The sequence below is a fragment of the Musca vetustissima genome, unplaced genomic scaffold (genome assembly GCF_032173495.1).
Source record: "Musca vetustissima isolate MV318-11 ecotype Yass unplaced genomic scaffold, APGP_CSIRO_Mvet_v1 utg67697, whole genome shotgun sequence".
Taxonomy (NCBI): domain Eukaryota; kingdom Metazoa; phylum Arthropoda; class Insecta; order Diptera; family Muscidae; genus Musca; species Musca vetustissima.
Window position 1 is genome coordinate 1 of NW_026882234.1, and position 12,795 is coordinate 12,795.

Consider the following 12,795-nt stretch of genomic DNA (forward strand, 5'->3'; position numbering starts at 1 on the left):
CTATTTGGATACTACGGATCATTTTTCTATACCTAATTATGACATTTTAAGAAAAGATAGATTATCATATGGCGGCGGCGTTGCCATTCTTATGAAGAATACAATAAAATACACCAGCTTTGACATTTCAATTATTATATTTTATAATTAACCGTAATATAGAAATAATTGCGTGCTGTATAAATAACGATTCCGGCCCTACAATTATAATATCTATATATATTCCACCCAACGTGACATTCAGCACCGCTGACTTAATGAGTATTACCACAAGCATTCCACAAAATGCTAAAATAATAATGTGCGGTGACTTTAACTGCCATCACCAAATATGGGGCTGTAGTAACACAGATATTCGTGGAGAAAATATGCTTCAATTTATAGAAGATAAAGATCTTGTCCTTCTAAATGACGGCTCGTCAACCTATTTTGGTAGCAGCTTTCCTTCGGCGTTGGACTTATCAATATGTAGCCCTTCCATTGCTCTTGTTACAACGTGGTCCACTTTAAATGAGTGTCTTGGTTCAGACCATTGCGCTATAATTATGGAGATTGACTTATATACAACATATTGTAAAAATAGCTACGGTATACCAAAAAACATAGCTCAAGATCGAATTAACCAGGTCATAATTCAAATACTTAACGACGACCAATATTTACAATCAAAATTTGAACTTCTTTCTCATAAATTTTACGAAATATTCAAAGCACCTGTTGGCAAAAAAGAGTATCCGGATAACAGTTGGTGGAGCTTGAAATGCAAAAAGGTAAGAGCAACTCTTATTAAAGCGGTAGCTCGATATGAAAAAACACCAAACAGGATCAACAACGAAAAATTAAAAATATGCCAAAAAGAGTACTTCTATACTCTCAGAGAAGAAAAACGGAAAGGATGGCAAGAAATGTGCGAAGGTATTAGTGCTGACATATCTTCAACAGAACTTTGGAATATTGTCAAAAAATTTAGAGGCAGACATGCAACCAAAAGTAAATATATGCCAGAAATGTGCGCAGATAAATTCTGCGACATAATTTCTGGCCCAATCGGGCCTATCAACGTACCCCCTACTCTTGGCAACATTTCAAATGACACTGATTTTACTATGGATGAATTGAACGCGGCAATTAACACTTCAAAGGACACAATGGTTCATGGTTAAAATACAAAATATGCCCTATTCATAAAAAAGGCAAACCGCCTGATGACCCTCACTCATACCGATCAATCGCTATAATATCATGTTGGCGTAAAATATTTGAGAGAATGTTATTTTTCCGAATTGACCACCAGCTTGAATCGTGTGATAAATTACACAACGCACAGTCTGGATTTCGAAAGAATAGATCAACTAGAGACAATGTTACCAGCATATGGTCTGCGGTACAGCTAGCAAAAAGAGAGGGTAAATTTCTCTTGGCAACATTCCTCGACATCAAAGGAGCTTTTGATAATGTAAACATTGATATACTAATACAAAAATATAAAGAACTCGGAGTAAGTGATCATACCTCCTCGATTGTACACCTTCTTTTTCAATACAAGGAACTCATTATCGACACAGATACTGGTACATCTCGAAGGTCTTTTACGGGAACTCCTCAAGGTTCTGTTATGAGCCCACTGAGTTTCAACATATACATTAATGATGTATTCAAAGACCTGCATGTAGACATTTTAGGATATGCAGATGACTTGGTTGTATTCTGCGCTGAAAGAGACCTTAATGTGGCAAAAAGAAAGATGCAGCACGCACTTAACTGCATAGTTAACAAATTGAACGATATACAATTGGAACTGTCCCCACAGAAATCGAAAGGCATGCTCTTCAATCCATCTACCCGAAATTCCATTCAAAACCACCCTGATTTATACATTAACAGCGAACGTATCGAATTTGTAAGCACATTTAATTTTTTGGGTTTCACGCTGGACTCAAAGTTAAGTCTAGCACCACATATTGATTACATACACAAAACAACATTTCCATTTTAAGAATATTATCCGGCCCTTTGTGGAGTATCCTGGGGAGGCAACCCACATCAACTCATCCGTCTATACATTGGCGTAGTAAGACCCAAAATAGACTACATGGGGCATTTACTGCTTGATGCACCGCTAAACAAACTGCTTAAAATTCAACGGATACAATTTCGAGCGCTGAGAGCTGCCCTCGGAGCAATGATCTCCACGCATACGCAATCTCTAGAAGTGGAAGCCAATGTAATGCCCCTGCCGGAAAGATTCAGACTGCTTGCCAATAATTATATAAACAACATGATTGCCGACTGCAGAAACCCTGCCAATAAATATATTTTGGAATATAATGAGAAATTTCAAGCTAGACCCTCGCTTTTCCAACTATACCAGGACAAAAGAACACAACACAATCTCATCAGACTCCCCCGACCTGTTCAATACACATTTCCTCTTCAAGCCAACCTACTAGTTCCAAATGTAACTTTCCTCAATGTTTGTAAAAGTCGCACAACAGCAGCGGACGCTACCAATGAATTCAATATTACTGTGGAAACTGAATTTAGCAATTATACAAAAGTATTTACAGACGGTTCTAAAACTTCCGAGAAAACTAGCTGCGCGCTTTGGTTGCCATCGTTAGACATTGAAGCATCCTTCTCTCTGGAAAGTTCTATATTTACCGCTGATCAGAACATGTGGCTCTGATAAATACCTTATAATCACAGATAGTAAATCAGTCCTTTAGGCCATTCAATCTCAAAACAGCAAAAACACCCATCCTTCTATTTATCGAATAAAAAATGAGGTGTATCTTATGTCCAGAGAGGCCTTTATAATACACTTTCTCTGGGTGCCAAGTCATTGTGGCATCGAGGGAAATGAGTATGTGGACTCCATTGCCACCAGCCATATCCCCGTCGATTCATATCCGGCACTATTTCCATCAGACATAAAACAAAAAGACAGATCCACAGCTCTTGCATCATGGCAACAAAAATGAAACACCAGCATCTTTGGCAGAAGATTTTACTCTTTCTCGCCTAAAGTTAACTGTCAGCCCTGGTTCCGGTACGTTAAAATACCCCGGAGTGTTGCAACAACCATCACAAGACTCAGATTTGGCCATAACCAAACAAAACATCACCTCCATAAAATAAATATCTCCAGCTCCGACAGATGTGACTGTGGCGACGTCCAAACTATGGATCATATTACGTTCAAATGCCCGAATATCAACATCAACACACGTCTTTTCCTATTGCAAAAACTACAAAATCTTGACATACACCAAACATCAATCGACATCATATTAAAATCGAACAACGTCAAAGCTTACTTCGCTTTATGGAAATATTACAAAGATGCAGACATCAAAATCTAAGAATTAAAAAACAATTCATAACTACAATTTTACACGTGAAAAAGACCAAATTTACAATATTCCCAAAAAATATATATTAATACCCGTGAAAGTGGCAATATAGACCTAGTGTCTCGTGTCACTTTATAATTCCTCCCCTAATTATGGTGGAATTGACATATGGCAATTGAGAACAAACGAAAAAACATACGTCGGCATAAAGTTGTTTCATAAAACCAATTGTAATTAATTAGTTACAAATAATAAAATTTATTTTTAAGAAAACAAACATAAAGGTATTAACAACATAAAAAATTTCCATAAACAAATTACGATTAATAAGTAATTCTGGCAAAAACATTTGTGGTATGTGAGAGAAGAGAACAAGAAGAAGTTACAAAAAAAGTTGATGACGGGGACATTTTTAATTGGTGCCAGCAAGCAAGCAAATAAACAGAACCACCGACATCATCTGTCTTAATGGATGACACAATTTTCATGTGAATTTCCTAATTGCTTCTTTTTTATTTTAAGGTGGCTTTGGCCTAAAGATTTTTGTTGGAAAAGAAATTGAAATCACAGTGCCAAGATGAAAATCAAAGAGCTACAAAAAACCGTGAACATTGCCTGGTCACCATTGCCACAGAATCCAATTTATTTGGCAGCCGGAACTGCAGCTCAACAATTTGACTCGAATGCAAATTCTACATTGGAGATTTATTCAACGAATTTTGGTGATCCCAGTTATGATTTGGAATTGAAGGCATCAGCACCCAGTCAATATAGGTATGCTAGTGTAATATTGAAATTTTAATTTTGTCATGAATGATGTTGGTTTTTTTGTGAAGATTCCAGAAAATTATTTGGAGCCCAACAGGTTTTGGAGCTGCACACAACAATGGACTAATTGTGGGTGGCTGTGAGGGTGGTCATGTTATGATATATTCCCCTGCCAAAATGCTGGCCAATGAAGATGGTTTAATTGCCCGTCAAGATAAACATACCGGTCCGGTGAGTGGTTTGGATTTCAATCCATTCCAAAATAACCTACTGGCATCGTGTGCATCCGAATCGGAGATATTTATATGGGATCTTAATAACACGTCAACACACATGAACCCTGGCACCAAAACTCAACCTTTTGAGGATGTAAAAAATGTGGCCTGGAATCGTCAAGTGCAACATATTTTAGCTTCGGTATTCAGTTCGCGTTGTGTTATTTGGGATTTACGTAAAAGTGAACAAATCATTAAACTTTCCGATACACAATCCCGGGTACGTTGGCATGCTATACAATGGCACCCCGAGGCTGCCACACAGGTGTGGTTGGCATCGGAGGATGATCAGGCGCCGGTGGTCCAATTGTGGGATTTACGTTATGCCACAGCACCGGCCAAAACAATGCAAATACATCAACGTGGTGTCTTGGGTATGTCTTGGTGTCCACGAGATATTGATTTGATGGTATCATGTGGTAAAGATAATCGCATTTATTGCTGGAATCCAAATACTCAGTCACCGGAAGGTGAAATTCTATCGGAGGTGGCAACAACAGCCACATGGTATTCCGATGTACAATGGTGTCCACGCAACCCGGCGCTTATATCCAGTTCCAGTTTAGATGGCAATGTATCGATTTATTCACTTTTTGGTGGGGTACAACAGCAGGTCCAGACATCGAATAAAATTGCTGACTCATTTCCGGGTATGGATCAATTTGCCCAAGCTCCTATTCCACAACAGGCGGCGCCCATTATATATCAGGATTTGAAATATGCCCCGAAATGGATTAAAAAGCCATGTGGTGTGACATTTGGGGTGAGTGTTTGTTTGAATGGAAAAAGTAGAAGAACAAATTTTTTTAATTTCTAATTTTTTTCAGTTTGGTGGCAAATTGGTCTCCTTTAATAACAAAACGAAAACTATTAACATTTCCCAAGTAACCACTGAACCTGTGCTCGTCGAAAGAGCCCAGGCTTTAGAAAAATCCCTGGAAGAGGCCAATTTTGTGGATTATTGTCGCAAGAAAGCCGATGAAATGCCAGATCAAAATGGCCGTTATCTATGGTATTTTATTAAGGCAAATTTTGAACGTAATCCCAAAGAAGAAATTTTAAATTTATTGGGTATGTTATTGGAATTGTTGTTTAAATATGTCTTAAACTAAAAATAATTTTTATTTTAGGTTTCAACAAAGAAGACATTGATGGCAAATTCTCCAAATATTTACCCGAAGAAGAAGATGTGAATCAACAAAATCAAGATATAGATCAATTGAATAATCGTATGGCCCAATTGACACATGTGAGTATTGAAAATTCTTTGTGGCAACCCCATAGTTTATTTTTAATAGTTTTTTTTTTCTTTAGTTTTTAAGACATAAATTTGTTTGCTCCTTTTTATTTGTTTAAGATTTTTTTTTTGTAGAACTGATAAAGACATTTTGTCTACCACGTAGATATTTTTTCTTTTAAATTGTTTTTATTATTAGTTCTTGTGCAGTACGACTTATGTGTGCACTAATGGTTTCAATTAGTTTCTTATCTCAAAACCCTTATTAGTTTTTTCTTAATGTACACACAGCATCAATGAGTGTCATGCCAGCTCCCAGTCTCTTCTTTATCAATAGAAATTAGAGAATGGCTAGTTGTGTTGATAAATATGTTTGTTAAAGAACACACATACACACACATAATAAGCATATTGTAAATAAAAGCCATTTCATTTCTTTTCATTTATTGTAAAAAAATTATATTCACGCCATTCAACAAAAATCTAAAAAAAGAGTGATTCAACGGATGTTGAATGTGATCAAAGTACAGATGGCAGCACAAATAGTTATATGGTAAGCGGTAAGCTTAGGTTCCATTAATAAATTTTTTAAAGGATTAAAGAAGGGTAGGAATTAAAAAAAAATATATTGAAATCGGTTTTGGAGGAATACATCTTTTTATTAAAATATTTAAAGAGTGGTCAACATAAATAATTTTTTTCTTGATATTTTAATTTCAGCAACAACTTGACAATAATGCCATATTTGATGGAATTGCTGCATCGCAAAAAGATGCTGCTACTAGCGAAGAAGTGTCCAAGAAACCACAATTTAAAATACCCAGTGGAGAACGTGAGTATTATTATTTGTAGGATTTAATGGGTAGATCATGGCACCCGACATAGAATTTTACTCAGACCAAATATCAAATATCTATTCGGAATGAAGAAGAAGGAGCGGAAACGTGCGACCATCTACTGCCTAGATGCCCAGGAGACATTGACTTTTTACACTTCGTAAATTGAAATTGAAACTCTAACCTTATTCTCCGATATATACCCATCACAAGATTCATGAATTTTCCAACATACTTTACCACCTAATAATCGTTGTTTCTTCCTTTTTTCATTTTTCTTACAGATGCCGATAGCCTCATTACCGAAGCTCTACTCACCGGCAATCTCGAAGCTGCCGTTCAATTATGTTTGAATTCCAAACGTATACCTGAAGCATTTATTATCGCCTCAACGGCGGGCATTGAATTTCTAACGAAAACACAAAATCGTTACTTACAAGAACAACAAAGTGAACTGTCCAATGTAATATCGGCATTAGTGACACGCGATTGGATGGATTTTGTAACACGTTGTACCATCGATTCATGGAAGGAAGCATTGGTGGCTGCCCTGCGACACAGCGAACGTAAATTGGTTGATATTTGTGAAAAGTTAGGCGATCGCCTGTTGAATGAAAGCTCCGCCAATCCGGAATATCTACGCAATGCAATGCTATGTTATATTTGTGCTGGTAACATTGATAAGCTGGTCAATGCCTGGTATAAATTGAAACAATTGGAAAATCAAAATGCCAATTATAAATTAAGTACCTCGGAACTGCAAGAGTTGGCTGAAGTGGTAATGTTAATGAATAAATCCCTGGAGGAACAGGGCATTGCTGTGGAATTGAATAGCAAGGTGGCCGACTTCATTAAGGAATATGGTGGTTTATTGGTGGCTCAGGGTGCCTTCACTGCCGCCTTGACATACATTATGGAGATTAAGGCCTCTGCCACTCATCCGGATTTGGATGATTTGAAGCAGCGCATTGTCAATATTGTTCAACCCCAGGCAAAACAAATGCAACACATGCAACAACACCAATATGGTATTGGTCAACAAAATCTTCTCCAACAAAGCCAACAACAACCGAGAGGTTCTTTCTCTCATGCTTCCAATCAAAATTTGAATTATTTGGGCACGAATACAACAAATCAATATGCTCCCCCTGCCGCTAATACATGGAATTCAAATCCTGTTGGTAGTCCAATGGCTCCCGGAGTATATAATCCAGCGGCAGCACCTCCACCCGTTGCTCCAGTACCCACATTATTTAATCCCGGTACGGCAGTTCCAACACCTGTTAAACCACCAACTAATGACAATTCACCCCAGCCACCACGTCCATTGAGTACTTCAAGTTCTCAAGGTGGTACAACAAGTGGTGGAGGGTTAATATCGAGAGCTAAATATGTACTCGATCCATCTGTGGCTCCAGCCGGACCCGTTGGAGGTTATGGTAATACATATCAACCACCAGCACCAGTTCTTCAACCAGCTGTGGCCGCGCCAATGCAAGCACCCACATCATTTAATACAACACCATTTAATGCTGCAGCTCCGGCGCCACAGATAATGCAGCCAACATTCAATTCGGCACCATTCAGTAATAATGCATATATGCCGGGTGCTGGTGGACCCATGGATTCGGCCAGTGCTGCCGTACCACCACCACCAATGCAAAATATTCAACGTAATCCAACACCACCACCCGGTTGGAATGATCCACCAGCATTGAAATCATCAAGACCGGTAAGTTCTATGTTTTTTAAACTCTAACGAAAAAAAAACTTAAAATGAAGAGTTTGAGACTATAAAAATTATAAATTGGTTCGATATCTGCTAAAGTTTTTATTATTTCAAATAAAAATAACTGGCTGAATTCAGATTTCTATAGGAAACTTCAATTCAGCCTGGCTGAATTAGTTTTTCCATAGGAAAACTCCAATCAATGAATGGTGTTTTCCATGGGAAAACTTCAATTCATCCTGGCTGAATGGTGTTTTCCATAGGAAAACTTCAATTCAGCCTGGCTGAATGGTGTTTTCCATAGGAAAACTTCAATTCAGCCTGGCTGAATGGTGTTTTCCATAGGAAAACTTCAATTCAGCCTGGCTGAATGGTGTTTTCCAAACATTTCAAAACCTTTTTTCATATGCAAGTTGCTCTTTTTATTTTGCCTTCTCTCTACTCGATTAAAATTTTTATGTTTTTTATTATAATTTCACATCTCTTTTCTTCTACTTCTTTTCTTTTGGGGTTTCAAACATCTCATCAAATTCCAAAAAACAAAAAAATAGAATCCATATTTTTCTCAAAATCGCCCAAATGAAATGTCAGCCACACATGCAGGTACGCGTAAATGGCAAAAGGTTATAAATCATGAAAAAGACAATCAAAATGATTTGAGTACGAATTACAACAACAATATCTATAATGATTTGATGTATTTGCCAACAAATTCAACACAATTTTTCAATGAATATCAGGTATTTGATGACAAAAAAAAAAAAACAACCAAATGCCTAAAATGAAAAACCAACCTGCACATGTTAATGGCCCCGCTGTTGTTTCTTTTGTTTTTGTAACGATGTGTGTAATGCAAACATGTCTTTCTCTGCCTCTCCTTTTGGCTAACAGCTTGTTTTTTGAATGCTTTCGTTCTGTCCTTTTTGTTTCCAAATTAAAAAAACTGTTACTGGAATACTTTTCCCCTTTTTGTTCTATTGACAACTAACCAGACGAATTTGAATTTGTCTTATTTGAATATATTTTAATGATTTGTTTATTTATATTTTTAGCCCAAGAAGCCTGAGGCGGCACCCTCAGCCCCAGCACCCATAACACATCCGCTGTTCGGTGTTGATCCCAATCAAAATCAAAATGGTTATATGGATCCCAATGCTCAGTATCAACAGGTTAGTAAATAACAGGAATATTATTTTTTTTAAATATTAATTGATAATTTTATATTTCTTGCTGCAGGGAGGTATGCCACCACCAAACCAACAACCCATGAATGTCTTGAATCCAGCCCAGCCACCACAAATGGGTTCATATTATAATCCAGCAACAGCTATGCAAAATAATAATATGCCACCCCAGCAGCAAAATATGAATTTCCAAACATCGGCTATACCCCAACAACAACAGCAGCAGCAACCTCAACAGATGCCACAATGGCAAACTCAGCCAACACAGGGTATGGTAGGAGGTGTTGGTTACAATGATCAGTTACAGCAACAACAACAGCAGCCACCACAACGTCAACCAGAGCCACCCAAACAAAAGCCACCACTACCAGAGGAATATATTTATCTACAAACGGTATTGGAGGAATTGAAAACCAACTGCTTAAATGCTACCAATGATCCGGTAAATATTCATTTTTTCCCCTCCCACACTCTATGACAACAGCAATAACATTTTTTTATTTTTCTTTAACTTTTTTCGCAGCGCACCAAACGTAAATTTGTTGATGTTACCAAACGTTTGGAAAATCTATACGATTGCCTAAGAGATAATAGGGTAAGTTCAAATTCCTCTACACTTTTTGTTTTCAATATTGGCATTTGATTAATTTTATTGGTATTCTCTTTTTTTCATTTTTGCAGCTCCATTCCGCCACCATTGATGCTTTAAATCAAATCATACAATTCATACAAATCGGTGACTACGGCAATGCCTTGCAAGTACATACTCAAATTGCTTTCGGCTCGGACTTCTCCCAGTGTGCCGGTTTTATGCCCGGCCTAAAGGTGCTAATACAATCTGCGTCCGATTTACAAGTGTATCTACGATAAGAGAAAACTACGAAACGACTTTATATAATAATAATAATTACATTTTTTTCTCGTTTGCAATACTATTCCATAATTATTATTTTTATTTTATTAAAAACAAAAAGATACCTACATACATATTACATTCATACATTTATTTACTTTACTACATAATATGTGTTCTGTTATATTTGTAGTTTGCATTTAAAAATTCCTTTCACTTTACACTACTATGTTTTATAATTTGTGTAAAAAAATGTGGCTTTAATTTTATGTTTCCCAACTTACTTAAAACCTTTCTCGTTCATTCTTCACCTTCCATTGCCGCCTCTTTTTCTCAATGTTCTATGTGTATTTCTTTTTTAGTTCGTTTTGAAAATCATTTAATTATGCAATTATTATTGTTTCAAACAAATAATGTGAACGAACGAAATTATAATAATAAAATGGTAATATCCAACTTAATTTTGTAGTATTATATTTTTCCGATATTACACAATTCTAAAAAAGGTAAGTATGGAGAAAATTTTGTAAGAAAATCGTCAGTAAAGCCGTATCTTTAGCTTTGGTACTTTCTTTGAAAGGTAAATAGTTCTCATTTGAAGGCAATTCGCACAGTATCTCGTCGACGTGTCATTATATAAGCATCTCAAATGGAAACAATTACTCCTTTTTTCGTCTTTATTCCTCCTCCAACTACTCCACTTCCTATTTAGTATAGGACCATATAGGCATAGACAAAGTCTAAAAAACGAGTTCATCGCCATTTTGTAAAATTTTATTTTTTAAGCCCGTGGGCGTATTATACTTTTTAATTACATCCTTCTTGTGAGCCGTCCGAAGACGAACTGCAACTACTCCGATCAACCGTAAGTCACTTTGTTCGAATACCGATCGACTAACAACCAATAAGATTTGCCGCCAAGCTCCGCCGGGTCAATGATTGCGTTCGTCGGTAGAACGGAACACCTGACTGAGTAGCAATGCTTCGTACCCGACTTCCGGGACGCTTGCGTCTCGATAGCAGATGTGGATTTCTTCTTCTCACTCCTTGCAGGGATCTTTGTCGACGCAACCAAATCGACTTCGTTAACCTTTCCTAGTTTTTTGATCATCTAAAGACCGCATTTAATGTAGCCACAGGGTATGAGAGAGATTCACAGCCATTGGTTGTGTTCGAGGTTTGGTCACCAGAGTTGCAGCTGTCGCGAACACTTGCTTCGTATTCGCCACTTTGGTGTTTTATCCAGCAACAACTGATATATTTTGTTGCTCAGAGGGATGGTGTTTTGTAGCAGCCTTTCTGAATGCCCTTTTTACGGGCTCTCCTTCAGACCGACTTCGACGCAACCTTGCCTTCCTTGGCAGTGAAGAATTTCTCAAAACTCAGATATTCTCTGGAGAGGTTGTGCTCAGACTCATAGTCTTCTCTTCCTTTGTAGAGGCTACTGTGGTTAAATTCGCACGCGACGTAGTTAAATTCGGGGTCAAAAGCGAATCTACACTGATTAACGAATGTCTCTACAAAATTTCAAGTGAAAATCTCAAGAACTCTTGAAGATATAGCCGATTTATTGTGTCAGCATCAAGTGACGGCTGAAAGACTTTAAACGCGTTTTTCTCTAAACATTTTTTTGCGAATGGCGGGCACGATAACTCAAAAACTAATAATCCAATCGGTTCCAAATTTTGCAACGTTTCTCTGGGAGTGTATAGCTATCGTATGAACTAGGATAAAGCCAATCGGTGAAGATCTTCCTTATTTTTTAACTTGGTTTTTGGTAAAAAATCGGCGATTTTCCAAAAATATTTTTCAAAGGTCCACCATTTTGTTAATTTTGTTAGTTCATACGAGAGCCAGACATGTACTCTTTCTAACACCGTTGGAATTTTCGGATTCCGATGTTCCAGTGAGGAGTTATCATGCCCGCCATCAAAAATAAGGAATTTTCTTTAATTACAAAAAACAACAACAAAACAATAACAAAATTTTTTGTAAATTATTTTTCTTCTCTTTTAAATCTTCAATTATATATGTATGTGCAAAGTTACAAACCTTAACAAGCATTTGTTTTCATTTACCAGCCCATTGAAAATCTTGAAAAATTAAAATCTAGGGTGGGGTTCCCTTAAGAAGTCACTCGCAATGTCATTGTGATATTTCCGAGAGAATTTCCCTAGGATTTTGAGATTCCTCCTAATCCGAAGGTATTCCTTGTCAGTAATAGAATCCCTGTGCCACCCAATAAACCGGTTACAAAAGTTAATTGCTGTCCGGTAAATCTTTTTGTCAGATATCTCTTTGTCATTGACGCGTTTGTTAGTTTCTTGTGCTGATTCATCAGTACCAGCCTCAGCCGACAACTGCCTCAGAAGTCTCGAGACTTCGCTGCAAGCCAACCTTCTCACAGGGAATTATTTTGCCAAGGAATTCCGCAAACTCCAATTTCCCAGTTACTGACTTTAGCCTCTTTGTATAAGGTGACCTGGCCAAACCGAAAGTTCTAATGATCCCTACTAAACATCTTAGGAATAGTAGTAGTAGCAATCATATTTCTTGTGAT

The 12,795-nt window shown here is 37.2% G+C and overlaps 1 protein-coding gene across 1 annotated transcript; it reads left to right on the forward strand.

Moving 5' to 3' along the window:
• Positions 1–3,890: 3,890 nt before the first annotated feature.
• Positions 3,891–10,269, forward strand: LOC133328459 (protein transport protein Sec31A). The gene is made up of 11 exons (XM_061537027.1): positions 3,891–4,127; positions 4,190–5,159; positions 5,224–5,467; positions 5,527–5,645; positions 6,127–6,186; positions 6,354–6,465; positions 6,754–8,201; positions 9,251–9,367; positions 9,435–9,824; positions 9,906–9,977; positions 10,064–10,269. The coding sequence occupies exons 1-11, from the start codon at positions 3,931–3,933 to the stop codon at positions 10,250–10,252; spliced, it is 3,918 nt and encodes a 1,305-aa protein (XP_061393011.1). The 5' UTR covers positions 3,891–3,930; the 3' UTR covers positions 10,253–10,269.
• The last annotated feature ends 2,526 nt before the right edge of the window (positions 10,270–12,795 follow it).